The sequence below is a fragment of the Canis lupus genome, chromosome 19 (genome assembly GCF_048164855.1).
Source record: "Canis lupus baileyi chromosome 19, mCanLup2.hap1, whole genome shotgun sequence".
NCBI classification, from domain to species: Eukaryota; Metazoa; Chordata; class Mammalia; order Carnivora; family Canidae; genus Canis; species Canis lupus.
This window is the reverse complement of record NC_132856.1, coordinates 45,339,449-45,366,954: the sequence shown is the minus strand read 5'-3', so window position 1 is coordinate 45,366,954 and position 27,506 is coordinate 45,339,449. Positions and strand designations below refer to the sequence as shown.

At 57.9% G+C, this 27,506-nt stretch overlaps 3 protein-coding genes and 2 long non-coding RNA genes across 9 annotated transcripts; 3 read left to right on the top strand and 2 right to left on the bottom strand.

The window, feature by feature from the left end:
• The first annotated feature begins 122 nt into the window (after window positions 1-122).
• On the top strand, window positions 123-9,141 carry NDUFA13 (NADH:ubiquinone oxidoreductase subunit A13). The gene is made up of 5 exons (XM_072786585.1): window positions 123-772; window positions 6,963-7,041; window positions 8,204-8,275; window positions 8,656-8,725; window positions 8,949-9,141. The coding sequence occupies exons 1-5, from the start codon at window positions 679-681 to the stop codon at window positions 9,066-9,068; spliced, it is 435 nt and encodes a 144-aa protein (XP_072642686.1). The 5' UTR covers window positions 123-678; the 3' UTR covers window positions 9,069-9,141.
• Window positions 4,216-20,497, bottom strand: LOC140610478 (uncharacterized). Of its 2 annotated transcripts, XR_012012119.1 has the most exons (4): window positions 20,146-20,497; window positions 14,111-14,143; window positions 11,917-12,072; window positions 4,216-5,323 (listed from the first exon to the last, which is right to left on the bottom strand). It is a non-coding gene; the product is annotated as an uncharacterized lncRNA (long non-coding RNA). The 2 variants fall into 2 exon arrangements; XR_012012120.1 differs by lacking the exons at window positions 11,917-12,072; window positions 14,111-14,143.
• On the bottom strand, window positions 5,360-9,658 carry LOC140610479 (uncharacterized). Its single transcript, XR_012012121.1, has 2 exons — window positions 8,927-9,658; window positions 5,360-8,335 (listed from the first exon to the last, which is right to left on the bottom strand). It is a non-coding gene; the product is annotated as an uncharacterized lncRNA (long non-coding RNA).
• On the top strand, window positions 9,240-17,478 carry YJEFN3 (YjeF N-terminal domain containing 3). 2 transcript variants are annotated; one of them, XM_072786583.1, is made up of 7 exons: window positions 9,282-9,500; window positions 9,729-9,800; window positions 13,236-13,344; window positions 15,119-15,229; window positions 15,485-15,598; window positions 15,668-15,818; window positions 17,197-17,478. In XM_072786583.1, the coding sequence occupies exons 2-7, from the start codon at window positions 9,742-9,744 to the stop codon at window positions 17,403-17,405; spliced, it is 753 nt and encodes a 250-aa protein (XP_072642684.1). In that variant the 5' UTR covers window positions 9,282-9,500; window positions 9,729-9,741; the 3' UTR covers window positions 17,406-17,478. The 2 variants fall into 2 exon arrangements, with proteins under 2 accessions (XP_072642683.1, XP_072642684.1); XM_072786582.1 differs by lacking the exon at window positions 13,236-13,344 and having other exon boundaries at window positions 9,240-9,500.
• Window positions 18,021-27,054, top strand: CILP2 (cartilage intermediate layer protein 2). 3 transcript variants are annotated; one of them, XM_072786579.1, is made up of 8 exons: window positions 18,021-18,177; window positions 19,164-19,262; window positions 20,231-20,503; window positions 21,147-21,302; window positions 22,366-22,644; window positions 23,393-23,501; window positions 23,696-23,853; window positions 24,095-27,054. In XM_072786579.1, exons 1-8 carry the CDS (start codon window positions 18,114-18,116, stop codon window positions 26,428-26,430), a joined length of 3,474 nt encoding a protein of 1,157 aa, XP_072642680.1. In that variant the 5' UTR covers window positions 18,021-18,113; the 3' UTR covers window positions 26,431-27,054. The 3 variants fall into 3 exon arrangements, with proteins under 3 accessions (XP_072642680.1, XP_072642681.1, XP_072642682.1); XM_072786580.1 differs by lacking the exon at window positions 21,147-21,302; XM_072786581.1 differs by lacking the exon at window positions 22,366-22,644.
• Window positions 27,055-27,506: the final 452 nt, after the last annotated feature.

Sequence of the window (27,506 nt, the reverse complement as noted above, 5' to 3'; positions counted from 1 at the left end):
CCTTGTGAAGTGACTGCGGGCGTCACCCCGCCTCGGGTAAGGGCCCCCTGGACCCCGCCCCACAGGGCCACTCAAGGCCATCAGGCTTTGTGACTCATAATCACTCTAAATGGTCCAGTTCCCATGAGAGGCTACTAGCAAGGGGTCCCGACCACCACTCGGGAGCAGCATCGGTGCCTGGCATTGGGGCAGCTCCTCATGAGTCAAATCTGAGCAGCAGTCGTCCCCTCAGCTTCGTGTACCCAGCCCTGGCCGTGTGGAGCCTTGGGACGCCCGCACAGCCCCGCGAAGGGGAGAAAACGAGAAAGGGGGCTTAACACTCGGTGACGTGGCTCCCTCAGAGCTTGGGGTAAATGGCCTGAGCATCGCACCAGAGGGAAGGTGTAAGGGAGGTCCTTTAGGGCAAGGACCTGGGCGACTGGACGGACTACAGCCGTCTACAGCGACTGAGGCAGCCCCGTCTAAAAGAAGAAACAGGGAGTCTTCCGCTGCAGCTTGGCCACTCAGTTGATCCCTGTAGCCATCGCCCAACCTCCCTCGCAGTGGGATCGCTCCGCTAAGGTCCTAGGTGCCCTAGTCCCCGCCCAAGACATGCGCCGTACGGTCCGCCACACTCATCATGGCGGCGGCCGCCGGACGTAACTTCCGCCCGCGGCCGGAAGTGCGGGTCCTGCGAGCATGGCTGCGTCGAAGGTGAAACAGGACATGCCCCCGCCGGGGGGCTATGGCCCCATCGACTACAAGCGGAACCTTCCGCGTCGGGGACTGTCGGGTCAGTGTCGCACAGCGCCGGGGTGTCAGAGTTGGGGCTTCGGGGCGCCGCGACGGGGGCGGGGCGTCGGGGGGGGGTCGCGGGCCTCAGTTTCCACTGCGGTGTGAAGGGAGAAGGAGCCCAGGGGTCCCCAGTAGCTTCGGTGGTAACGACGGTAACTGCTGGAGTTCGTCAAAAGCTTGCTGAGCTTTGCTTTCTTTACAGAACAGCCCAGGAGGTCGATCCTATTAATTCTTTCCATTCTGCAGTTGGTTAAACAGATGAATGTAGCCGGTGCCCCGAGCCCTCGGCCACACTTCCCTCTCACAAGCGGAGAAACAGGCCCTGGAAAGGCTGCTACCTGCCCCCAGGGCCACCCAGTGTAAAACTGGTGGTGAAACTGGAACATTGCGGAAATTTAGAAGATGTTCCTGTCTGGTAGTCCCTACCTGCTTATGTCCCAGGAATATGTATTCTTAACTTTTTCAGATGTTTTAAGGAACATTTAAAATGTTATTGGGTTCCGCACCGAAAAACGTAAAAAATAATAAAAAAAAAAAAGTGGAAGGGGCACATACTTTGAACCTAAGATTAACAGAGAAATACAGAATTTTAAACAAGAGTGAAGACATTTCCCATAATTCGTCAAACTATGTTTTGCAAATGTGCCTCAATTAAAAAATAGATATATAGTCATGGAAAAAAAATTATTCAGACAGTAGAAAAGTATCAGGTCAAGACTCAAGCTCTTCCCATCCCCTTCTTGGCTTTTTTGTATCCCAGAACGGAGATTGGCAAACTTTTTCTATAAAGGGCCAAATATTTTATGCTTGACTGACCAGATGTTCTCTGCTTGCTGCTGCTGGCTTTTTATTTTATTTTATTTTTGTAAGATTTTACTTATTTATTTGAGACAGAGGAAGAGAGAGAGGGCAGCCCCGGTGGCGCAGCGGTTTAGCGCCACCTGCAGCCCAGGGTGTGATCCTGGGGACCAGGATCAAGTCCCACATCAGGCTCCTTGCATGGAGCCTGCTTCTCCCTCTGCCTGTGTCTCAGCCTCTCTCTCTCTCTCTCTCTCTCTGTCTCTCTGTCTCTCATGAATAAATAAATAAAATTTTATTTATTTATTTATTTATTTTTAATAAGATCTTAAAAAAAAAAAGAGGAAGAGAGAGAGAGACAAGCATATTCCCCCCACTGAGCAGGGAAACTGTAATGGGGCTCAATCCCAAGACCCCGAGATCACAATCTGAACAGAAGGATGCTTAACTAACTGAGCCACCCAGGTACTCCTCTGCTGTTGCTGTTTTACAACAGTTTACAAACCTAAAAATGTTCTTAGCCCAAGCACCATTACAAAAACAGGTTACAGGCTAGATTTGGCACCACCTTGGCACTTAACTCATCCCAGAGCAGATTGAACGAATATAACGTTATCTGAATCTTTTCATTTCTTTTCTTGAAGTGCACCCCTCAGGTGTGTGGCATGAGGTCTGTTTATATATATGTGCACCTTTGTGATCTATACCCAGACCCGGCTGCCGAAAGGTCCCAACCCTTGGGCCTCCCTGGGTTCCCTCTAGTCAACATGTCTCTTTTTTATTTTTAAGTCACAAATGTGCCCTTAATCCTAGTCCTCTTCCAGTTCATGACACAGTAGTGCCTCTCATGTGCCCTCTAGACCATTATCTAGGGTTGGGCCCCCTAGTTGGACCCTGTAACACCAACTTGCATTGTAGCATATACAAACCTGCCACAGTCTCTCCTGCCTGCAGTGGGTGAGGAAGAGACCCCTTCTGGTGGCACAGTCTTTGTTACATACCATGCCACATTAAGTAGTTTATTGTTGAGTGTGCCTGTGGCACCGAACCCTGTCTGGAAGAGCTCATAGCCTAGCAGAGGAGGCAAACATACCACACCAGGACTTCCCATTTTGGCAAGACCCCAGATAACCAGGGTCTGCTTTAGCCAGGGTGGGTTGGAAGGACCTCTCTGAAAGTCCCATAGGTGGAGGAAATAGCAAAAGCAATGGCCCTTCTCTCCATCCTGCACCCCACCCCAGTCATCTGTCCTGTGCCCTCCTCCAGCCTTGCGTTTGAGCAATAGTCCCCAGTGGCCCTCTCCCTATTAGTCCTGTCCTGCCCTGCTCCTGTAAGGCACACAAGCCTGGCATCCACTCTCCTCTCTGCCTAGATCACTCTCCACTAGTGTCCTAGAACATGCAAAGCTGGCTCAAGCCACCTTTAATCCATACTGTTCCCAAAGTGACTGCTACTGCCATCTTTTCCACTCAGTTCTCCATTCTTTCCTGTGCCCAGCGGGTGGCCCTTTCTTTTCTTCCCGAGTCTTTAACTTTTTTTTTTTTTAATTCACAAACCATACCATACAATTCACCTATTTCATGTGTACAAATCACAGATTTTTATAGTCTGTTCACAGTTGCATGACCATCACCAGGATCTAAATTTATAACATTTCTGGGTCGCCTGGGTGGCACAGTCGGTTAAGCATCCAACTCTTGGTTTCAGCTCAGGTCATGATCTTAGAGTCTTGAGATTGAGCTCCACGTGGGGCTCCAAGATCAGCGTGGAGTCTGCTTCGGTTTTTCTCTCCATGTGCCTCTGCCTCTCTCCTTGTGCACATGCATGCTTGCATGGGGACACACAGACACTCTCTCTCTCTCTCTCTGTCTCTCTCTCAAATAACTAAATACACTTTTTAAAAGATTTTATTTATTTATTCATGAGAGACACAGAGAGAAAGAGGCAGAGAGAGGAGCAGGCTCCATGCAGGGAGCCCAGTGTGGGACTCAATCCTGGGACTCCAGGATCATGCCCTGGGCCAAAGGCAGGTTCTCAACTATTGAGCCACCCAGGCATCCCAGTAACTAAATGTGTAACACTTCCATCACTCCAAAGGGAAACCTTGACCCACATCTTCCTACCCCCAGCCCCTGGCATCTAACTACCAGTCTTTGTATCTTTATGGATTTGCCAGTTCTGGACATTTCATATAAATGGGCTCCATTTCTATGTGGCCTTTGGTGTCTGGCTCCTTTCATTCAGAATGATGTGAGTGAAATGTGTATGGAATAGCATGTGTCAAATGCTATTTTTTTTATAGTTGAATATTACTTTTTTTTTCTTTTTATGATAATTTATTTATTTGAGAGAGAGGGAGCACAAGCTGGGGAAAGAGGCAGAGGGAAAAGGAGAAGCAGACTCCTGAGCAGGGAGCCCAACATGGGGCTCAATCCCAGAACCCTGGGATCATGACCTGAGCTGAACCCAAGAGTCGGATGCTCAGCAGACTGAGCCACCCATGTGCCCCAGATTGTTCATCTCTTTATTAATGAATTTGCAGAGTTCTTTATACGTTTTGGTTACCATTTCCTTATCAGAGATACGATTTTCAGAGACTTTCTTCCATTCTGGGGGTTGTCTTTTCATTTTGTTGAGGCATCATTTGTAGCACAAAAGTTTTTCATTTCGGTGAAGAACAGTTCATCTTTTTTTTTTTTTTTTGTCACTTACGCTTTTGGTGTCCTAGCTGAGAAGCCATTGCCTCATCCAAGGTCGCAGAGACTAATCTGTTTCCTAAGAGTTTTATAGTTTTAGCTCTCAAATTGAGGTCTTTGGTCCATTTTCAGTTAATTTTTGTATGGGGGAAGGAAAAAGCACACTTCATTCTTTTGCATGTGGCTATCCACTTATCCAATTTGCTGAAAGACTATTCTTTTCCCATTGAATTGTCTTGGCACCCTTGTCCAAAATCAATTGACCGTAAATGTGAGGGTTTATTTTTGGACTCTCAGCTCTGTTCCATCGATGTACATGTCTATCCTGATGCCATGCCACACTGTCTTGGATACACAGCTGTGCGTTATGTTTGAAATTGTGAAGTGCGAGTCCTCCAACTTTGTTGTTTTTCAGAATTGTTTTGGTTAATCTGGTCCCTTGAATTTCCATATGAATTTGACAATCTGTTCCTCAGTTTCTGGCTGGTAAAGGGAGAAAGTTGGGATTCTGATGGGGCTACATTGAACCGGTACCTTAGTCTGGGGAGTACTGCTATCTGAACATTGAATGCCGATATTGAACACAGGATGTGTTTCCATTTATTCACATCTTCTTTACTCGTGGCCTGCACCTATTTCTGGGCATGCCCCTCATCAGCCTCCTCCACCAGAGTGGCAGCTCCTGAGGTATAGACCCACACTGAGGGTCTGGGGTCTCAGCCTCACCATTGTCAGGAGGAAGAGTTTGCAAAGGCCACCTTGGTCTTGGAATTTATCTTACACATGGGCTCACACATAGGTGCCTGGTGTGAAGACAAGGGGTCTCCATGAAGATAGCTCAGGCCTATGCCCTGGGGCTGGGTCAAAAGAAGAGGCCTCTGGGCTTCTCTATAGCTACTGAAAAGAAAGAAGCAGCTCTTCTAAGATGTTCCTGCCCAGCACAGTTGGTCAGGCATGTGTAGGAACTGTAGTTGTGCTGAGAGCTGGTCCTCGGCACTTGGGCCTCTTGGGAGAGGTTCTGCCTCCGTGTACAGGAACCATCGCTGTCCTGCCCCCTGTAACATGGAAGTGTCTTACTCTGAGCTAATGGCTTTTTTTTTTTCTTTAAGTTTTATTTGAGAAAGGGTGAGAGAGAGAGCATGAGCACAGAGAGAGAGGGAGAAGCAGGCGCCCTGCTGAGCAGAGAGCGGGACTCTATCCCAGGACCCCAGGATCACGACCTGAGCCAAAGGCAGACATTTGACTGAGCAAATGTTTTTAACAGGTTTAATTGAGGGGCTGAAAAATCTAACCATTTTTTTTTTAAGATTTATTTATACAGGGAGAGAGAGAGACAGGCAGAGACACAGGTAGAGGGAGAAGCAGGCTCCATGCCTGAAGCACGACGTGGGACTCAATCCTGGGTCCCCCAGATCACACCCCGGGCTGTAGGCGGCGCTAAACCACTGCGTCATGGGGGCTGCCCATCTAACCAGTTTCTCATGCATCTCTGGGTCCAGCAGAAATGCCAGAAAACGAGCAGGGGCTGGACCTCCCCTATTCCCCTAACAGGTCCTAGGGAGTAACCTCACCCACCATTTGCTGGTCATTTACTGGGTGTTAACTGGAGCTGGACCTGGCCAAGCTTGTCAGTTTTTTTTCCAGTAACCAGAAGGCCCATCTGGGGAAGAGACCACAGCTGAAAAGATTAGGGGTAGGGGGTGAGCCAGCCTCCCTGAGACCGCAGCAGGCCCTCAGCCTGTCAGTCAGAATCACAGCACAGGTGCCTGCTGGTGTCAGTAAATATTCATGGCAGCGTCTGTTCCCTGGTGCCCTGGTAGGGGGCTTGACCTGCTGGGCCAGGAGGCAGCCCTCCAGGGAGCCAGGGGTGGCTGGGTGGGCCCTGCAGGGCACTGCCTGCCTCTGGCAGCCCCATCCAGCCCCCTGTGGGCAGCACTCAGAGAAGTGGCCCAGGCAGCCAGGAGCCACCATGGAGTTGGACCCAGCTGTAGACCCCATCCTTCCCCATGGAAGCACTTGCTGACTGGTCACCAAACAACCTTCTAGAAGATTGTGGGGCTGGGGCCACCCAGCCAGAAACAGCAAGACCCTTGGGTTCTCCTGCAGTCCCCCCTGACCAGACTCTACCTTCTAGAAACTGTAGCCTGGGTGAGGAGAGGTGTGGCAGCTGCAGCTGCCTCACTTGTCAGAGAAAAGCTGAGGCAGCCTAGTGGCCCTCCCTGCAGGGCAGGTGAACTGAATAAAAGAGTAATCTGCAGGGGACCCCTGGGTGGCTCAGTGGTTTAGCGCCTGCCTTCAGCCCAGGGCGTGATCCTGGAGTCCCGGGATCAAGTCCCGCATCACGCTCCCTGCATGGAGCCTGCTTCTCCCTCTCCCTCTGCCTTCTCTTCTCTGCCTCTCTCTGTGTGTCTCTCATGAATAAATAAATACTTAAAAAAAAGAGTGATCTGCAGTTCGGAGGAGGAAGTCCAAGGGAAGGGGCTGGTGGATATTTCACAGGGACAAAAAAATAATCTGAAAAAATAATGCGCTAGAGATAGTACTGGCCATCTCTAGGAGGGAGTCACTAAGACTTTCTTTGAGTCAGTATTTCTGGTGTAATTGGACAGCAAGCGGATTATAATTCATAAGAAGCTATAGGGGTGTCCGGTCCCAAGGGCAGGTGCGCTGAGCTGGTGTCCCCTCTCCCCACAGGCTATAGCATGTTTGCTGTGGGCATTGGGACCTTGCTCTTCGGATATTGGAGCATGATGAAGTGGAACCGTGAACGCAGGTAGGCCCCAGGCTGGTGAGGCTGGGAGTGCACCTGTAGACTTGGAGTCCATCGGGCCATTTGTCAAACCCTCAAGGCTCAGGAAGTATGGGCCTGGACTGAGTCCATTTCTGAACCTTACTCTCAAGAAAGGACTAGTAACCAAGGAGCTCTTCACCAGGGACCCATGGGTCTGGATTAGAATAGCCCATCTGGTGGAGGTGGAGGGGCAGGCCCAGGACATGCTCTCTTAGTGGTTTTTTGTCAGTGATAACCAGACAGTGAGAACAACAAGGGCTTAGAAGCAAGACAATGGCTGTGCCAGCCACATGGGGCCTGAGGGACCAAGACAGATGGTGGCCTCCATTCAGACTCTGGCTGCCTCTGAGCTGGCTGGATGCCCTGCCAGGTGACCCCTTCTCATTGACCCCTTACTGGCTGAGCCCATCTGTCCTGCCCCACCCTCTGTTATGTGTCCTTAGCACATCCTTTGAGCTCACTTTCCCCCACAAGCCCGGGAATCCCTGAGGATAGTGCTGGAGAAAGCCCGCATGTCAGGTACTTGATGTTGAGTGAACTCAAACAAGGTCCAGCTTCCGGGGACCACCCACAGAGGTATGGACACAGTAGTGACAACTGTGTGGCTGTGATGGGGACAGAGGCTTGGAGTATGGATGCTACTGTGGGTCTGGAGGGATGAAGGGACAGTGCCAGGGGCCACTTACTGGGCCACATCACTGGGTGCCGCTCCCCCAGTATAGATGGGGCTGGTGGCTCAAAGACACAGAACTACCTGCCCTGGGCTCACACCCCAGGGCTATTTTGACATGAAGCAGATATGGTTTTAAAAGGTTCAGAGCCCTGTGATGAAGGTCCCATCCCCTGTCCCTGGTTCACCACAGTCAGCAGGCCAGGGCTATTTTTAGGATTAAAAAATAAAGTTCTTAATTGAAAAGAAAAGGTGTAAAGCCAACAGTCTTGTGGACCAGTGCCTGTGCCAGCTGTGCTTGCGCCCCTCCCCCTGCCCCCATCTTCTGGCAAGTAGAGCTTACTGCCCAAGCCCTGCCCTGCTCACTTGCCTCTCCACCAACCCCCTTTGCCATGCAACACCCTGTGGGTCTGAGGCCCGGTCATCACCCCCAACTCCAGCCTGATCTGATCTTTCGGTTTTGGGGTTTCACAGGCGCTTGCAGATTGAGGACTTCGAGGCCCGGATCGCGCTGATGCCACTGTTGCAGGCAGAGAAGGACCGGAGGTGAGGCTGCTGGGACCAGGAAGGTCACAGGCCTGAGTGTCCCACCCAGCAGTGCAGAACCTGGCCAAAATGCACATGAGGACTGACAGCTGTGTCCTTGCATACATGAGGTTGCTGTCACCCTGGAGAGAGCCCCAAACTTGACTTAAAGTGGGGACCCAAGAATGGGAAGGCTCCCTGGAGGAGGAGACATTGAGGCTGCAGCAAGAGGACAGTAAAAGTGTAGGGGGGAGGAAAGGAGAAGAGCAGTCAGCATGTGCAGGGTTGGAACTGGCAGGATGTGATGGAGAGTGGAACAGGGAAGGGTCTGGCAGGTTTGTTAGGCAGGGGTCCCTCGGGATGCTCAGGCCTATCCCCCACCTCCCATTCTATCTCCACAGGGTCCTGCAGATGCTTCGAGAGAACCTAGAGGAGGAGGCCATCATCATGAAGGATGTGCCTGATTGGAAGGTGGGTCCTGGGTCAGAGGGAGAGTGGGAGTCCAGCCCAATGCAGAAACAGCCCCCCATGGGAAAGCAGTGGCTGAGAGGAGTAGTGGGGGCCAGGCACACGGAGGGGCAGGCAGCAGCTTTTGGTGTAGGCACAGTAGCCACCAGGCCTAGTGGAGTCCCAGCAGGCTGTATGGGCCTGAAGGGATAGCTGTACTCCCACCTGTATCCCGCTGTCTCCACAGGTGGGTGAGTCTGTGTTCCACACAACGCGATGGGTGACTCCCATGATGGGTGAGCTCTATGGACTGCGCACAAATGAGGAGATTCTCAACGCCAGTTACGGCTTCATGTGGTACACGTAGGGGCCTGCACCCCTTGGACCACTGGGACCCCTGCATCCTCCCCACTGGGAAATAAATATTCTGGAGACCTGTCTGCCTATGTCTCAGCAACTGAGCTACCAGCGAATGGGGCACCATTGGGTTACATGTGGCCTGGGGACATAGGGTCTAGACCTGAGGGCTCTGCAGAAGATGACAGGTGGAGTGGCCTCAAAACATACCCAGAGTGCTTCTGGACCCATCAGTCTTGGCTCACAAATACACCTGGATTTTCCTACCTTTGTTGAAACTCTCCTTGTCAACAGCCCACCCCTCCAGTCTGGGGTTCCTGTGGAATCCCACACCCTGTGCACAACACTGAGTGGGGGACCTGAAGATCCGAGCATGGAATGGAGTGGTGCCAGAGGCAGGTCCCCTTGCTCACAGGCTGTGACCCCATTACAGGAGGAACAGGTCTGTTGCTACCTGTCCAGACTGGGTTCCCTCCGTTTCCAAGGCAGCTCCACCGCTGGCAGGGAAGGGTTAAGTCAGCCTGCACCTGCCAGCCAATGGCCGTGCGCAGCGCCTTCGCGGCGCTGTCTGATTGGCGGATGCACAGGGTGGGCGGGAGGGGAGGAGGCCCCTCTGCCTTGGGATGCTCTTAAAAGGCCGTGGCGGTGGCAGCCCGTGCAAATCTCACAGGCTCACCGCGACCATGAGCAGTGCGGCCCGCCCCGACCCAGCGGAGACGCCCGAGGAGCAGCGTTTCCTCAGGTCAGCCAGGGATGGGGATGCCAAAGCCCATGGCAGGGATGTGGCCTGGAGGCGGGGGCATCATGGGCAAGACATGGCTGGGAGGGGGTGTCATGGGCGGACAGATCAGAGGCAGGGGGATATCCAGGTTGGGTCTGGGGGTTTCGAGGCCCACCCTGCATTCCCTGGAGGTGAAGCCTGTAGCTGCTGTTGCCAACAGCCTGCTGTTGCCAACGCCTCCTAAACTGTGTTGCCAGGAAACTGCATCTGCCACAGCCCGCCCCTAAGTGAATCATTCCGCAGCACTGCTAGTAGCTTTCCCATCACCCCTCAACCCAATCCAGGCCCACCTCCCCTTTCCATCTGCCCTAGGGACCCTGGAGCTCCCATCTTTCATTCCCCATCCAGGAAGAGCTGAGCTCTTAGCTCCTGAAACGTTCACACCCCTCTTGGTGGCCCACCTACTACTGTTTCCTTGAACAGAGAAGGAAACTGAGGTCTAGGGAGGGACACGACTGCCTGAGCCAAAACTTGGGCAATTTTTGAACATATGACCCACTTGTCAATAGTTTGATTGGATTTGTGGTCTGGAGCTGGCAGCTGTGGCTGTGTTTCCCATCTCATCCTGAGTTAGCATCTTGTGTCCCTCCTTGTGACCTGGGACCCCAAACAGGGCTGTGGACCTCAGCTCATCTGTCTTCTGCCCACTGTCCACTCAGGCCCTCAGGGCAGATACTGTCCAGCGACTGGCTGATCTCCGGATTGAGCCTATAGATCTAGCACATCCTAGACAGAAGGAAGCTGAAGCTGTGATTTCACCTAGCATGGGGAATGGGGTGGGGGGCCAGCTGTGCAGGATCTCAAATGCCAACTGAGGAGTGATGGAGTACTGTGGGTGGATAGGAGTAGAACACTGCAAGCAAGGGGAGAGGAGACAATGAGGTTAGAAACAGTGGGCGTGTAGGTGTGGTAAGGAATTTGAATATTCTCTGAATATTGGGGAACCATAAGCAGGTTTGAGACAAGTGGTGATGTGATCTGACATTCAAGTTTTCAAAGCCCCCATGGCTCTTGTGTTGAGCAGTGTGGGGGCCATGAGACTGCTGTAGGCAGGTGGTGGGCTGGTGGGCAGAGGCCTGAAGGTGGAGAAGCAGGTGGAGCCAAGGATGCAGGGAGGGTCTGGAGTGGGCAACCTGGCCATGGGCTTCACCTCCAAAAGAGCCCACTCCTGGAAGCACTGGGAGATCAGGCCCAGTTCCTTTGAAAGCAGGTCACCTCAGCCTTTGTACTCTTGGGGGGGGGTGGGGTGGGGGGAAGTCCTGGTCCTTGCAGTTCCTCTCCTCTGGGGGCTGACAGTGGGAGAAGCAAGAGGCACCTCATCACTGAGCCCCCACCCTGGCCTCAGCCCACAATGGCCCTGCCCTGTCCCCCTCCCCCACGGGTCCTAATTCCTACTCACGCTCCACCTAGAGCTGCCAGTGTCCCCACCCCCAGGCTCCTAGCCGGGCGGTCCTCTCTATTATCACTCTAATGACCAGTTAGGCAGGAAGATAATGTTCCAAGTGGTGGCCTGAGGCCAAAGCTTTGGGACAGAGGAAGAAGAGGAGGAATGAGTAGTCCTGCCACCCATCTCATCTTCCCCTCACCCTCCTGTGGGGGCAGCAGCCAGAGCTGTCACAGATGAAGGTGGAGGAATGAGCCACATTCCCAAATGCACCTTCTCCAATGTTCTTTCCTGGGAGCTGGGCCAGCCTGCCCAGGGGGTGCTCTTCATCTGCCCTACCGTGAGCTCCTTCCCCCCAACTGGCCCTTCAACCTTATCTGAAGTCAGCTGGGGTTGAATCTGGCTTTGGTTGCTGGGGTGACTCAGGGCATGTGTCCTCCCTGCCCTAAGCCTCCATCTCCCCATGTGCATGGGCCCTGAAAGTGTCTTTCTGACCCAGTTTCTCAGTTTCCCTTGCTCGGCTCCAGCCACACTGGCCTCACTTCTGTCCCTTGAATCTGCCAAGCTCATTCCCACTACAGGATCTTGGCCCTCACTGTTCTTCCACATGGATTACCTCCCATATTGCTCCAGGCCAGCTCCGCCAGGAAGCCCTTCCTAATTCCCCCTCCCACAGCAGTCCTCATTCCTTACCTATGCCCCTCTTGCTGCCCGGCCTGGTCATGCTGCAAAATTGGCCGGAAGATTGTGGTCTCCTGCTCACAGGATTGAAGGACTAAAGATTCATCCCAAGAAACCTCTGCTAGATGTAGGTCTGCCTCTGCTTCTTTGCTCAAACCCTGTATGGCTCTGGAGACAGACACCAAGGGTAAAAGTCTCAGTTTTCCTACTTGCTTCCTGCATGACCGTGGGAAAGCCACTTCCCTTCTCTGAGTGGTTCAATGTTCTAAATCTTCTGGGCCTGGTTCTATTACTAACCACTACTACTACTGCTACTATACTCTCTAGGGTCTGCTGATCTGGGGGTAGATGCTCTTCCCCAGCAGAAAAGAGCCCTGCCTAGGGGAAGCTGGCATCAGGCCATAAACCCTGCCCAGCTGCCCCAAGCCCTGATTCTGGAGTGAGGAACATTTCCAATCTTCAGTGCCAGCTCTCCATCTCTGCAGCCACTAAATCCATGCCCGTTGGAAGCATGCCTGCTGGAAGCCCGTTGGAAGGTCCCTAAGCCAGGGCTAGCTTGGTCCCTGCTCCTAGAAGGGTCCAACACTTGGTTGTCATTCTCCTAAAATTCTCAATTGTTAAGTAATGGGCCCCATGTTTGCATTTCCAAATGGGCCTTGAAAATTATCTAGACTATCCTGCCTTTACTTTTGCAAAAGAGGAAGCAAAACTCAGATGTGACAGGTCCTAGTCGCTCAGTTGATGGCAGACCTTCACCTCAAATGATTAAGCCCCACCTCTCTGACAACACTTACTGAAGGGTCACCAATAGATCTGATAGCTGTGGGCTCTACATCCACCTCCCTAAGTGAGCCATCAAACTCCTCCTCCGCAGCCTTCAAAATCCACCTCCCTCAGGCACCGCTTCCGCACCCCCTCCCCCACCGGCTCCCCCTCCAGTGTTCTGGAGCTTGCTCAGTGTTTTCCACTGCATGAAATTCGCCCATCAGCCCCATCAAAGTCTTCCACGCTGCATTCCTCCTTCTGGGTTCTTTCAGCGGCGGGGGTGGGCGCATCGGGATGGGGCTCCAGTTTCCCACGCTTTGGGGCAATAGAACCTACATGCGCCACCACGCGCTCCTCGACCACCAGAGGGCGCCCGTGCCTTGGGCTTCAGCTTAAGCCTCCCACCGCTCCATTCAACATGTACGTCTAATGGGGAAACTGAGGTTGGGGGTGGTGTTATGGCCTGCCTGGGAACATTGGTGGAACATTACTGGTTCCATCTGAGCCTCTCTCTAAGTCTTTCTCTCTCTGTGTCTTTGAGCGTCTCTCCCCACTCTGTCCCCCAGCACTGAGGAGGCGGCTGCCCTCGAGCGGGAGTTGCTGGAGGATTATCGCTTTGGGCGGCAGCAGCTGGTGGAGTTGTGTGGCCATGCTAGTGCTGTAGCTGTGACCAAGGTATCTGACCCCTGCCTTGAGCCCACCAGAGCCGAGGTCTGGCTGCATGACCCTGGGAGGGAGGAACAGAATGGTTTAGGACTCAAGAAGCCCCTTTTTGTGTGGAGCTACTCCAGCCCATCACTCATATGGGGAAACTGAGGCCTAGAGAGGATCATCACTGGTCTAAACCGGCAGGGACCCAAGACCCCAGGGGTCAGTGAGAGTCAGGGCAGAGATAGGAGTCCCCAGAGACTTGGAGGTCGGGAGCAGAGACTGAAGCTGCTGGGGATGCTCCTGGGGTCCTTGAGGTGCAGATGTGACCACCCGCCTCTGCGATCTGGATCTCAATAAGGGAGACATTGGTTCCTGCAGACTGAATACCTCCAAACAACCCCACACTGCAGGTGGGGAAATGGCAGTCCAGAAGCAGGGAGTGGCCTGCACAAGGTAGGTCCCAGGGGGGTAGTAAGCAGAGCTGTGTCTGGATCTCTGGCAAAGCCCCAGCCTCGAGGAGCTTGCTAGGGACACCGGAGTAATAAGCCACAACGATGCTGCCATCCAGTGCTCTGGCCACCGTGTCAAACCATGGGCCTCTTTCCTCTTCCACAGCAAGAGCAATAAATTGACACCAGTTAATAAACACAAATGCCTTAGAGAAGTGCCCGCTGGTGTCAGGGCTCCAGCACGTAACCTTTCTCTTCCTCCCTATCCTCCTCTTGTCACCACTGCAGACTTTTGTTAAACACAATTTCTTTATGTTGGCTCAATTTCTCTTTTAACCTACCTATTTCCAAATGAAACATCCTGAGTGAAGCTCCTGAAGGAGAAGAAAATGATGACAATCAAAGCCCCAAAAGTAAACCCAGCATAGTCAACTCTTGCCTGGCCCTCACTGACCCAACATCACTTGGTTGAAAGCCCCAAGTCTGTCCCAGCCAGCCTAGACGTTGTTGCCCTCCCTCGGTCTCGGGCTCCGCGCCCAGCATGGTGGGGTCACTGGCACCCTCGGGGTGGGTCAGGACCTCACTGAGACCTTGGGGAGGAGACAAAAAAAGGAATACCTAGCCCTCTGTGTACTTGGAGGTTAGGGCCTAGCCAGGCCCCCTGGGGCGCCCTGTCTCCAAGAGGTCCCGCCGTGTGCCTGTCACTGTCAATGTCATTCCTGTTTGATAGAGGCCAAGTGAAGCTGCCAGAGGAGAGGGGGGCTGAGGCCATGCAGAGAGTCAGGGTAGGGCAGCCGCTGGAACACCAGCGCTCTTAACTCTGGTGTTAAAGAGACTGATGCATGGGCCCACAGATGCAGAGTCTGGGAAGTAGGCAGAGAGACAGAGATATGGAGACAGGTGACGACAGAGACCGATGGAGAGAGACAGGGCACCTTGGGTTGGAAAACAACCCCCACTCCACCTCCCCCCCCCAGCTTTGGGGCCTCCAGGAGGGGCCGAGGCCTGGAAATGTGGGCGGGGGAAGGGCAGCCACTGCGGTGGAAAAAGGTGGAAGAATGTCTGCAACTCAGGCCGAGAATAAACAAACCGCACTCCGGGCGCCGGGTGGTGGCAGAAGGCACGTTTTCCTCTCCAGCTTGGCCGAGCCTGAAACAGGGATGCTGCCTCTCCAAGGAGGAAACTGAGGCCCCCAGAGGCCATGCCCTGGGCCCAGAACGCCTCTCCTTCTGTTCGGTGGCCTCTAGGCCCATGCCCATCCCTTCTGCTCCTCCAGGCCTCAGCTTCCCCACTCAAACAAGGAGGGATTCCAAACATCATGCCTTTGCCTTTGCTGTGCCCCCTGCCAGGTGTTCCCCTTGCCTACTCTCTCCCGGAAGCAGAGGACAGTGCTGGTCGTGTGTGGCCCGGAGCAGAACGGGGCAGTGGGGCTGGTCTGTGCCCGGCACCTGCGGGTGTTTGTGAGTAGCAAGAACCCCCGCCAACCCCGCTTGGCCTCTGAGATCACCCCTCAATCCTGCTCCTGCAGAAATTGCTTCCTCCTCTTGATGGTGTCCCAGGGGGACACTGAGGCTGGAGAGGTTATAGACTATGCCCAGTGCTTGCCCCACGCAGGGTCTGCTGCCTGGGATCCAGGTCTGGGGGCTAAGGCCCAGTAGGAAGCCTGGAAGGGCCCCAGGGCTGACTTCTTTCTGCACTGCCCCCCCAACCCCCAGGAGTACGAACCGACCATCTTCTACCCTACACGCTCACTGGATCTGCTGCACCGGGACCTGACCACCCAGTGTGAGAAGATGGACATCCCCTTCCTGTCCTATTTGCCCACAGAGGTCAGCGCTTGGTGGCAGATGGGGGGGCGGTGCTCAAAGACTGCCCTCTAACCGTGCCTGCCCTCTCAGGTCCAGCTCATCAACGATGCCTACGGGCTGGTGGTGGATGCCGTGCTGGGCCCTGGCGTGCAGCCGGGAGAGATCGGGGGCCCTTGCACGCGTGCGCTGGCCACACTCAAGCTGCTGTCCATCCCCCTTGTGAGCCTGGACATTCCCTCAGGCATGCCAGGCAAGGGGGGGCATGTTGGGGGCATGGGTGGGGGCCCTCTGCACCCCAGCTTCTCGTGGCCCCTGCCTGTCTCTGAGCCTCGGTTTCCCTAGTGTGGATGGCTCATGCACTCTTGGTGAGGGTCATGTCCATCCATCATCTAGGGAAGACCAAAGCTGCCGCCCAGGTGATCCCATGTCCCATCCCCCCCACACACCCAGCCCAGCATGCCCGCTGCCCACCCTGGCCCAGTTGCCTGGGCAGACGTGAGCTCACTCGGCAAAGGCCTCGCCCGTCCTGGCCGCCGCCCCACGCCTGTTGGAGCCATTAGGCGACGGGCAGACGGAACAAACAGCTGCTGGCCAGCCGGACCCTCCACGGGGGTAGCCATACTCAGGGGGATGGCCCCAAGCTTGCAAGACCTCAGGGCCATCCCAGCAGGATGCAACAAGCAGGGGGTTAGCTATGAAGAGGCAGGCTGTCTGGTCCAAGGGTGGAGACTAGGGTCATAGAAGGAAGGATTAAAGTCAGAGGGAGGAGGCTCTTAGTCAGTGGCTCCAGACTCTGGTCAGAAGCAAGAGAGAAGGCAAGGGCCCTAGTCTGAAGGTAGAGGCTCATTTGAGAGGTGATAGAGGCTAGGGCACCGTGAGGGAGGGGGTGGGGTCCTGCCAAGTCAAAAGGCAAGATCTAGTCTGAGGGTGAAGACAGAGATGTCAGGTCAGAGGGAAGAGTCTCTAGTCAAAAGGAGGAAGCTAGACACTCAAGTTGGGTGGGGAGGGGGCCACGTTCTGTCAGAGGCAAGAACTGGGGATAAGGAGACATATATTATGGAGGAGGCTTGCCTGAGGATGGAGGCAAATCTGTCCTCTGAGTGGAGAGTGGGATCTGGTCAGAGGGGGAAGGCTGGCTAGGAAGCTTGGGTGCAAAGAGGCTCTAGTCTAAGTGGGAAAGCTCAAGACTGATAGGGAGGGAGGAATGGGGACAGATGCTGGGTCAGAATGCAGAGGCATGAGTCTGCCTGGGAAAGGGCAGCAAGTGGAAATGATCCAGTCTGAAGGCAGAGGCTGAGGCAGATGGGGGAGAAAAATTAGTAGCATGATGGGAGCAGGGACAGAGAAGTATAAGGGCAGACGCTCTGGTCAGAGGAGAAAGGAAGCATCTCCAAGGAAGGGGAGACACTGGTCTGAGGGAGGAGGCCCAGTTCTACGGGGGGGGGGGGGGGGCGGGGGCGGGGGGGAGGCAGGTCTGACCAGGACTCACGTGTCAGGGAGCAGAGCTGGGTCTGTTTGGGAAGGGCAAGTGGGTGGTGAGGAGGCCAGTCTCTCCCGTCTAAAGGCAAGCACCCCTCCCAGCTCCCGATTCCCTCCCCCTCCCGCCCCTCCTCCCGCAGGCTGGGACGCGGAGACCGGCGGCGGGGACAGCGAGGACGGGCTCCGGCCCGACGTGCTGGTGTCGCTCGCCGCGCCCAAGCGCTGCGCCGGCCGCTTCTCCGGCCGCCACCACTTCGTGGCCGGCAGGTTCGTGCCCGACGACGTGCGCCGAAAGTTCGCTCTGCGCCTGCCGGGATACACGGGCACCGACTGCGTCGCGGCGCTGTGACCGCCCCCCCCATCCCCCGCGTCCCGCGTCCCGGCCCCGGGCCCGCGCCAATAAACAGACGTCCCACCACCTCCTCGCCGCCTCTCTGTGCCAGCTCCGCCGCCCGAGGGGGTTGGGGGGGCTCGGGGAGGGCCCCCCCGCCCCGCAGAGCCAGGCCAGGGATGGAGGGTGGGTGGTCCTAGCGTGGACTTCCCGCCGGCCCAGAGCTGGCGCCAGAGCAGAGGCTAGATTCAGGGTGGGACTTCCAGCCTGCCTGGGGTGGCCCATCGCCCCCAAGACTGAGGGTAGACTCGACGGAGGGTTTCTCGTCGCCTAAAGGGCCGCCCGCAGCGCGAGTGTGTTGGGGCAGCTCCAGGCAGATTCCAAGAGGCGCGTCCCGCAGGCAGCCTGGGGCCGCGGGTGCAGAATGGGGAGTGGGTAGAGGGAGGGCCTCCGGCTGCCGCTGCCCGGGGGGCGGGAGGGCACGCAGGCCGACCTGAGGGCGGAGGCGCAGCCCCACGCGCCGAGCCGGCGACCCGGAGAGGTGGCTCGGCGCACCGGAGTCGCCCGCGGCCAGGGCGCTGGGCTCGGCGGGGCGGGGCCTGGACGGGGCGGGGCCTGCGGTCACCTCCCGCCGCCGCCCTCAGCCCCAGCGGCCGCCAGAGCCGCGGGAGTCAGATCCGAGCGCGCCGCGGAGCCCGCACCCTCCCTCGGACGCTCGACCCGGCCATGGCGTCAGCGCCGCCACTACTCTGCCTCTTAGTCGCCGCCGCGCACCTGGCGGGGGCTCGAGGTGAGGCGCCCCCTGACCCCAGCCCAGACCCCTAGGCGCCCCGGCAGCCCGCCTGGCTTGCAGCTGCCCCCGGGGAGGGCTCGCTTCCGCAGGCCTGGGTCCCCCTTCGTCAACCCGGGAGTGGGGTGAGGGGGCGTCGGGGAGATGGGTCCTTGGGACCAACGACGGGGGGAGGGGAGGAAGCCCGTCTGTTCGCTCTCCTCAAAGAGAGGTAGGGGCACTGGGAGTATGGATATGAACTTTAGGCTCCTCCAGGTGCCCGGGGCCGCGGGGGACCTGTCTCACCCCTAGCATTTGGCCTCTGAAGCACCCAGTCCTGGCCCAGGATTAAGGGGTCAGAGCTGTCCCCTCTTCCACACACACGTACACACCATTCAGAAAAATTCCCATCTCTGGAATGCTCAGAGGACAGGGCAGTGGATCCATTTCTCAGATGAGGAGACTGAGATACAGACAGCGAAGGGACTTGTCCGATGTCCCTGTCTAGCCTGGCTATCTGAGATAACTCAAGGTCAGAGAAGCCAGGCTTGATTCCAAAGACTTCCCAATGCAGCTTGGGCCCCAAGTGAAGGGATGGAAGGTACACTGAGGGAGGGACTTTGTGCCGGCAAATGGATGAAGGAGAAGGCAGCTCAACCTGAGGGCAGAGGCACAGCCAACTGAACTCACGGCCACTGAGCACACTCGAGGAGACCTGGGCCTGGGGGGGAGAGCAGACACAGAGACTTCCCCACCCCATGGCATCTGGGCCAGGGCAGAGGCGGGGGATGGGCTGCAGGGGTCACAGGGAGGCTTCCTGGAAGCGGGGCTGGGGGGGGGGTCCTGTATTCCTTGGGGTCAGCCAGAACTAGATTCTGGCTTCTCAGAGCCTCACTTTTCTCTCCCGTGAAATGGGGATATTCATGACAGCACCTTGCATAGAAGCAGATCACAGAGGTCCCCATCAGCATGCCTCCTCCATCCCCCACTCCTCACCCCTTCCACAGCCACCACCACCCCTGAGGAGCCCACAGCAACTGCCTGGGGCCTTGAAGGTCCATCTCTGAGCCCTGGACAGCCCTCACCAGCCCTGGAGGACTGGGAAGGTGAGTCATCCTGGGTCCAAGTCCTGGCTCTGCTGTGGACTCACTGTGTGAGCTCTGACTGGTGTGGTCATGTGAGGAGGGGAGAGAAGGCGGTAGAAGAGCCCAATACCATCCTGGTCCCCAGACATGGTGGCCCCTGGCATAGGTGTCCCAAGAGGTCTAAATTTTGGAGCAGAGGGGTGAGAGTTCAGGCTGTTTGTCAAGGGGGAAACCAATGTGTAGGGTGGGGGTGGGTGCTTCCTGCCCCCTACTGGAGGCATCATGCAGGGTGCTTCCAGTAGATTCCAGATCTCTAGTTCTAGAAACTGGGTCTCTAGTTTCCTAGCTGGGAAAAGTTACTCTGGAGTCAGGAAAGGAGTGAGCACCCCCTACTAGGGGGAAATTGCTGGAAGCAGAATCTGACCTCTGGGAGGTCAGATCCTTCCTACCTGTGGCTTCTGTGAAACAGAGGTTGCCTGGTGGCTTTAGCCAGGCAGTGAGCAAGAGCCCCAATGGCTCTAACCTGGAGCGGCCAGGCGAGGGAAAGCCACAGTTAGGGCTGGTCTCAGGCCTGACTCCTCCTGCTGCCTTTGTTATCTCCTCACACCTCAGGGGTTCTGAATTCAGAGGTGGGGGGCAGGCTTCATTCTCAGGTTGGGGACTGGTGAGGCAGTGACAAGATGTCAGCGTGGCAGAATGTCAGCCTGCACCGATGGGCAAGCTCAAGGATTGGGCAGCAGAAGTGGGGCAGGTGCGAGGGGAGGCCAACCTCCCGTGATACCTTAGAGCTCCTTCTGGCGTGGAGGAAACCTGGCTCTGGGCGGGGTCACGGATGGGCGGGCTGGGTTAGCCCGGGCTCCTTGGGGGTGGGGTGACCGTTTTAGACAGCAGGGTATGGCCTTACCTGGGAGGTGGGGGTAAGGCCCCTGCATGCACTGATGGGGCCCGACAGGCTGCGGCCCGGGTCCCAGCGCGTGCGGTGCCCGCAGAGGCCAGCGAGTGGACGTCCTGGTTCAACGTGGACCACCCCGGCGGCGATGGCGACTTCGAGAGCCTGGCTGCCATCCGCTTCTATTACGGACCAGCGCGCGTGTGCCCACGGCCGCTGGCGCTCGAGGCGCGCACCACGGACTGGGCCCTGCCGTCCACTGTCGGCGAGCGCGTGCACCTGAACCCCACGCGAGGCTTCTGGTGCCTCAACCGCGAGCAGCCCCGCGGCCGCCGCTGCTCCAACTACCATGTGCGCTTCCGCTGCCCGCTCGGTGAGGGCGGGGCCCGGGGCGGGGCCTGCGGGTGGGCGGGGCCGGCGAGAGGGCTCGAGGTCAATCACGCTGAGGAGAGAGTGGGGATTGGCCGGGATGGGCAGCGGTGGGCGGAGCCCGACTGGGCGGTGCTGGAGGCGGGGTCGGGGCCGTGCGGGTGGGGGCGTGGTTGGAAGGAGGCGGGGTCCGGTCGCCCGGCCGGGAGCCGGCGGGATCGGAGAGGGGCGGCGCTTTGGGAGGGAGGCTGGCGACAGTGACCCAGGTAGGGAACCGGAAGGAGCCCTCAGGAGTTCTTCTCCCTCCCGCTGCCCTCATTTGCTCATCTGTCACAGCTCTGTCCTCTGGGGGCGTGTTTTGACCCCAAATACGTGAGGGACGCTGGGAGAACAGCAGGGCTCACCTCCCGGAGCTTATCTGGGGTTGGGGGAAATGGGGCGGTACCTTAACTGTACCTTCGACAGGTGCGCCTGGGGGACGACAGATGGGGGCAGTGGGCAGGGCCTCTCTGGGATACCCGCCCTAGGATGAACTTAGCGAGGGGCGTCCTCCAGCCCCAGGCTGTTACACCAGATTTCCCAGGAGGCGAAGTCCCTGCGGTGGGCGGCCGCCTCACCTTCCCCCCACGCCTCTGCTCTTACCGCAGAGGCCACGTGGGGCGCATGGGGCCCGTGGGGTCCCTGTTCAGGGAGCTGCGGGCCAGGCCGTCGCTTGCGCCGCCGCCGCTGCCCCAGTCCGACTGGAGATGCGTGTCCGGGGCGTCCCCTGGAGGCGCAGAAGTGTGTCCGCCCTACCTGTCCAGGTAGGAGGGATGGGGCCCGGAGGAAAGTGTTTATTTAGAGGCGGGGCCTGGGTGTGGAGGGAGGAGGCCTGTTCAGAAGGGTACCTAGAGGGGAGAGGCTGGCTGGGACCGAGCCTGATGGGGCGGGGGGGGGGGGGGGGGGGGGGGGGGGGCTTGAAGGGAAGAGGCGGGTCCTGGAGGGCCAGAACTTGAACCACATGGAGCCTGGCCCTTCTTTCCCTTCGGGGCCCCCCGAGCAGCATTGGTGAATGTGTACATCCGGATGGGTGGACGCCTTGAAGGTCGTGTCCAGGCATGTACAGATTCCAAATGGGCATTACCTTGGTTGCACCTCGGAGTGTGTGTATGTTCTGATGGACATGGACATGCACAGAAGTTGGCTCACACACTCGGGGTGCACTCGCGTGGCATTCACAGCCACAGCCCGTCCCCCACGCCCACGCGGACACACGTTCACACCCTGGCAGACACCATGCCCAAGCCCTCCCAGGGCCAGACACCAGGCCAGCCAGGAGGCGACTGGAAATTCCGATCCGCCTGGGCTCCACAAACACGGTCTGGAGGCTGCGCCCGCAGAGCCCATGGAAGGGTGGGGGAGCACAGTGGCCAATGGGGTAGTGGGGTCCCCACCCTACCCCGCCTGGCTCTGCCCTCCTGACGCCTCTGCCCTGAAGTTTCCAGCGGAAATTTCCATTTTATGGAGAAACCGCAGGATTGGAAGAGGAGGGAGATGTTCTGAGCCCAAGCCCCAACCCCTAGCTGGGCCCCCAGCCCCTGCTGTTCAGTTTCTCTCTCTGTCCTGTGAGAGTCACCTCTCCTGCTCCCCCCTCCAGGGCATTTCCCCATCCCTCTGGACCACAAGTCCTGCCCTCTGCCCCAGTTCTGACTCCTCAACCCCGTATCCCCACTCATCCTAGGGGCTGTTCCAAGCAGGGGCATGCTGAGGCCTCTGAGGGGCGCAAGGGGAATGTCTAGGCATCTCTGCTGAGGGACTGAGTGGAAAGCCCTGCCCAGGAGGGAATGAAGAGGCTCCCCTGTCCCTCTGCCTCCATGTGTCCCCCAGGGTGCAGCTCCAAGACCTGCAAGTGCCCCAACCACGTCCTTCTGGGCTCGGTGGTCACCCCATCTGGGCGTCCACTGCCAGGAGCCAGGGTCTCCCTGAGAGACTGGTCTGGCACTGTGGCCATCACTGATGCCCATGGAACCTTCCGGATGCCTGGAGTCTGTGCCAATAGCCGGGCAAACGTCAGTGCCCAAATGGATGGCTTCTCTGCAGGCCTGGGCCAGGCCCAGGCCAATGGCTCCATCTCTGCTGTAGTCACTGTTGTCCTGAATAAGTTGGGTAAGTGCCTCATGGCAAGTAGGATTGAGGGGGCTGAGAAACTAAGAAGGAAATTCTGGAGGCACCAAGTACTTGGGAGGATGTGATGCAGCATGAGGTCACTAAGGAACAAATAAAGTGTGACATGGACATTGGAGAAGCCATAATACCAAATATGATGTCATGGGGGGGGGATGAATAAAATGAGAAACTAGAGAAAGTGCCAGGTGAGACAAGGACTTGCAGATAGGGCACCATCTGGGGTACTTGGGTGGCTCAGACAGTTAAGTGTCTCACTCTTGATTCTGGGTCAGGTCATGACTATGACCCTCAGGATCATGGGATCCAGCCCTAGTGGGGGTCTGGATTGAGCATGGAGCCTACTTAAGATCCTGTCTCCTTCTCCCTCTGTCCCTCCCTGGCTCACATACACATTCTCTCAAAAAAAAAAAAAAAAAAAAAAAAAAAAAAAAAAAAAGATGGGGCAACATCTTGGGGCACTTGGCAGGTTCAGTAAGTAGAGCATGTGATTCTTGATCTCAGGGTCCTGAATTCAAGCCCCACACTGGGCGTGGAGCCAACTTAAAAAAGGGGGGGGGCACCTTCTTGAGCAGCCTTGGGGTGAAATTGAATGGGGAGGTCATTAGAAGAGGCACAGGTGAAACAGGGCATCACTAGAAGGGAAAGGATGGGGCCCTGCCATTGGGAAGGGTTGTTGGGTGAAGCTGGGATGGAGCAGGGCTTTGACCTTTGTCACCTTTACCCCCAGAGAAGCCCTACCTGGTGAAGCACCCTGAGTCCCGAGTGCGAGAGGCCGGGCAGAATGTAACCTTCTGCTGCAAAGCCTCAGGCACCCCCGTGCCTAAAAAATACTCCTGGTGAGTGCTCTGCCTCATGCTCAAGGGCCTTGTACCCAGCTTTGTGGTTTGATTGGATTTCCCATGGCATGTGGTGCCTCGGGGACTGGGAGGAGCTGCTCTGCAACGTCCCTGGGCTGCATGTGGGGTCAGGCACAGATGCAACCCCTTCCCTGTGCCAAGGGCCTCCATAGTGTTGCCTGTCTGCCACCCAGGTTCCACAATGGGACCCTGCTGGACAGGCGAGAACACAGGTATGGGGCCCATCTGGAGCTGCGAGGGCTGCGCCCAGACCAGGCAGGCACCTACCACTGCAAAGCATGGAATGATGCGGGCACTGTACGCTCAGGCACCGCCTGGCTCACCGTGCTTGGTGAGCACCCTCAGCCCCCAACCCTGAGCATGCCCTGAAATTGAACTGATACCTAACACCTGCTAACACTCAACCCCAGATGGAGCCCCAACTTCAGACTGTCTTCTGTCCTTGCTGAGTCTGATCCCAGGCCCCCACTGAGACCCTGGGTTGAGCCCCTCACCCCAATCCAGGCCCCCAAATTTGGACTCAAATGGAGCCCTCCCCCTTCCTGTGATCTGATTGATTTCTTGCTCTGCAGGCCCAGGCCAGCCAGCCTGCAATCCCCAGCCCCAAGAGCACCTGATCAAGCTCCCAGATGACTGTGGGCAGCCTGGCAGCGGCCCCACCTACTTGAATGTGGGCCTCTGCCCTGACACCCTCTGCCCCAGCCCTGCAGGCTCCAGCCCCCGGTGTGGGGATGCAGGCTCCCGCTGCTGCTCTGTTCGCCGCCTGGAGAGCAGGGAGATCCACTGCTCCAACTATGTCCTCCCAGTCAAGGTGGTGGCTGAGTGTGGCTGCCAGAAATGTCTGCCCCCTCGGGGACTGGTCCGGGGACGTGTGGTGGCTACTGACTCAGGGGAACCCCTGCGTTTTGCCCAGATCCTGCTAGGCCAGGAGCCCATTGGATTCACCTCTTACCAGGGCGACTTCACCATCGAGGTGCCACCCTCCACGCAGCGGCTGGTGGTCACCTTCCTGGACCCCAGTGGGGAGTTCATGGACACTGTCACAGTCCTGCCTTTTGACCCCCGAGGTGGCGGCGTGTACCACGATGTCAAGGCCATGCGGAAGAAAGCCCCCGTCATCTTAGATGCCGGGGAGAGCAACAGGATCCCTCTTGGAGAGATGCAAGACGAGGCCCCACTGGGCGAGCTGGTCCTCCCACCTGGAGCCTTCCGCAGAGCTGATGGCGAACCCTACACCGGGGCTGTGGAGGCCCGGGTGACATTCGTGGACCCCCGCGATCTCAGCTCGGCGGCCGCCGCCCCTAGCGACCTGCGTTTCGTGGACAGCGACGGCGAGCTGGCGCCGCTGCGCACCTACGGCATGTTCTCGGTGGACCTCCGCGCGGCCGGCTCCGCGGAGCAGCTGCAGGCGGGGCCGGTGGCCGTGCGCGTGGACGCCGGCCAGATCCGCATGGCGGGCCACGTGGAGGCGCTCAGGCTGTGGTCGCTGAACCCCGACACCGGCTTGTGGGAGGAGGAGAGCGGCTTCCAGCCCGAGCGGTCGGCGGCCGCCCGCGCCCGCAGGGAGGAGCGCGTCTTCCTGGTGGGCAACGTGGAGATCCGGGAGCGGCGTCTGTTCAACCTGGACGTGCCCGAGCGCCGCCGCTGCTTTGTGAAGGTGCGCGCCTACGCCAACGACAAGTTCACCCCCAACGAGCAGGTGGAGGGCGTGGTGGTCACGCTGGTCAACCTGGAGCCCGCGCCCGGCTTCTCGGCCAACCCCCGAGCCTGGGGCCGTTTCGACAGCGCGGTCACCGGACCCAACGGCGCCTGCCTGCCCGCCTTCTGCGACGAGGCCCGGCCCGACGCCTACACCGCCCTGGTCACCGCCTCGCTGGGCGGGGAGGAGCTGGAGCCCGCGCCCTCCCGGCCCCGGCCGCGCGCGGCCACCGTGGGCGTGGCGCAGCCCTACCTGGAGCGCCTGGCCTACCGGCGCACCGACCACGACGACCCCGCGCTCAAGCGCAACGGCTTCCGCATCAACCTCGCCAAGCCCAGGCCCGGCGAGCCCGCCGAGGCCAAGGGCCCGGTGTACCCGTGGCGCAGCCTGCGCGAGTGCCAGGAGGCCCCGGTGACCGCCAGCCACTTCCGCTTCGCGCGCGTGGAGGCGGACAAGTACGAGTACAACGTGGTCCCGTTCCGCGAGGGCGCGCCGGCCTCCTGGACTGGAGATGTCCTGGCCTGGTGGCCCAACCCGCAGGAGTTCCGGGCCTGCTTCCTCAAAGTGCAGATCCAGGGCCCCCAGGAGTACATGGTCCGGTCCCACAACGCGGGCGGCAGCCACCCGCGCACGCAGGGCCAGCTCTACGGGCTTCGGGATGCCCGCAGCGTCCGAGACCCCGAGCGCCCCGGCACCACCGCTGCCTGCGTGGAATTCAAGTGCAGCGGGATGCTCTTCGACCAGCGGCAGGTGGACAGGACGCTGGTGACCATCATGCCCCAGGGCAGCTGCCGCCGCGTGGCCATCAACGGGCTCCTGCGCGATTACTTGGCCCGGCATCCCCCAGCCGCCCCAGCTGACGACCCTGCCGCCTTCAGCATGCTGGCCCCACTGGACCCCCTGGGTCACAACTACGGTGTCTACACGGTCACCGACCAGAGCCCCAGGCTGGCCAAGGAGATCGCCATCGGCCGCTGCTTTGATGGCTCCTCCGACGGCTTCTCTCGGGAGATGAAGGCCGAGGCTGGCACAGCTGTCACCTTCCAGTGCCGGGAGCCACCAGCAGGCCGGCCTAGCCTCTTCCAGAGGCTGCTGGAGTCCCCAGCAACGGCGCTTGGTGACATCCGCAGGGAGATGGGCCAGGTGGCCCGGGCACAGGCTCAATCCACAGGCCCCCTCCGTACCCGCCGGGGTAGGGCCCAGCAGTGACCTGGGCTCGCGGCCTCAGTCCTCTGCCTTGCCCTGGACTCCTCTGTACCTGGGAAATCTCAGTCCCTTCCCCAGATGCTCCCTTCCCTAGGTTTCTGGGCCCCCCTCTCCCTCCCCTGCCCAGAATTCAGAGTCAAGACAAGACCTACGAGTGTCCGATTGTGGAAATGCCTGGCGGGGGACCGTTGCTGTGTGACACAAAATGGAGTTCTTCCTGATGGCAGGAGCCAGCATCCTGGGTGACCACTGGGCATCTGCCTGAGGCCCAGGGGGATTTGCTCCCAGCTCACATGCTGGCCCTGATTTTATGTGTGTTTTCTACCCTGATCTCAGATATCCTGTCGAGATTCCCGACTCCGCCTGAAGCCTGCTCTGCGTATCGCTGAGCTGGGTGCTTTTTTTTTGGGTCCCCTGCCCCCAAACTTTGTTCTAGGGGTTATTTATTGAAATGAAGCCCATGGGGCTGGTCAAGGGAGTAAGAGGGGGGGTGTCCAGGCCCCGTGAAAGTCAGGCAGGGGCTTCTTGGTTCTGGGGCTAAGGGACACAATTCTCACAGGTTTGGTGCTTGGAGACCACCCCCAGGGGGGTTGGGCAGGGAATCAATTAAAGATGCTTCATTTCCAACTCATGGTGTCAGTCTTGGGGGGTGAAGATGCAGGCTAGGGCTGCTGGACCCAGACCTTGGTGGGTGGACACACGGACAGGGTGTGCAAGCAGCTCACAGGCCTCCACGAGGTCCCAGATGTGCCTCAGGCTGGCATGTGGGTCCTGGCCGAGGCTTACAGAAGTGTGTCTGTGACACGCGTGTGCAGAGCCGACGGGTGGGCAGCCTGAGCCTGTGCGGCCCTGACCGCTGAACACGGTAGCAGCCGCTGCCCTGGCCGTCTCCTCTGAGCCTGGCGGTGACCAGCAGCTCCCGGCTGGCCGTGGGCCCGAGGGCTGCAGCGGGCGGGGAGGGGCCCTGGCAGGGGCACATGCCCAGGCGGCAGGAATGGAGGCTGCTCCGGACTTCCTCAGCCAGGGCCACGCTGCCGCGCCCTAGGCCCCACCCGGTTGAGGCCCGGCCACACCTTGGC

Bases quoted from the DNA above. Each gene is read 5' to 3' on its own strand.
- YJEFN3 (XM_072786582.1), top strand. From the start codon at position 9,240: ATGACAGGTGGAGTGGCCTCAAAACATACCCAGAGTGCTTCTGGACCC. The intron at 9,801-15,118 runs GTCAGCCAGGGA...GCCCCCTGCCAG, and splicing joins GAGGAGCAGCGTTTCCTCAG to GTGTTCCCCTTGCCTACTCT. The intron at 15,819-17,196 runs GCATGCCAGGCA...CTCCTCCCGCAG, and splicing joins GAGCCTGGACATTCCCTCAG to GCTGGGACGCGGAGACCGGC.
- NDUFA13 (XM_072786585.1), top strand. From the start codon at position 679: ATGGCTGCGTCGAAGGTGAAACAGGACATGCCCCCGCCGGGGGGCTAT. The intron at 773-6,962 runs GTCAGTGTCGCA...CTCTCCCCACAG, and splicing joins TCCGCGTCGGGGACTGTCGG to GCTATAGCATGTTTGCTGTG. The intron at 8,276-8,655 runs GTGAGGCTGCTG...CTATCTCCACAG, and splicing joins CAGGCAGAGAAGGACCGGAG to GGTCCTGCAGATGCTTCGAG.
- CILP2 (XM_072786579.1), top strand. From the start codon at position 18,114: ATGGCGTCAGCGCCGCCACTACTCTGCCTCTTAGTCGCCGCCGCGCAC. The intron at 18,178-19,163 runs GTGAGGCGCCCC...CCCCTTCCACAG, and splicing joins GCACCTGGCGGGGGCTCGAG to CCACCACCACCCCTGAGGAG. The intron at 23,854-24,094 runs GTGAGCACCCTC...CTTGCTCTGCAG, and splicing joins CGCCTGGCTCACCGTGCTTG to GCCCAGGCCAGCCAGCCTGC.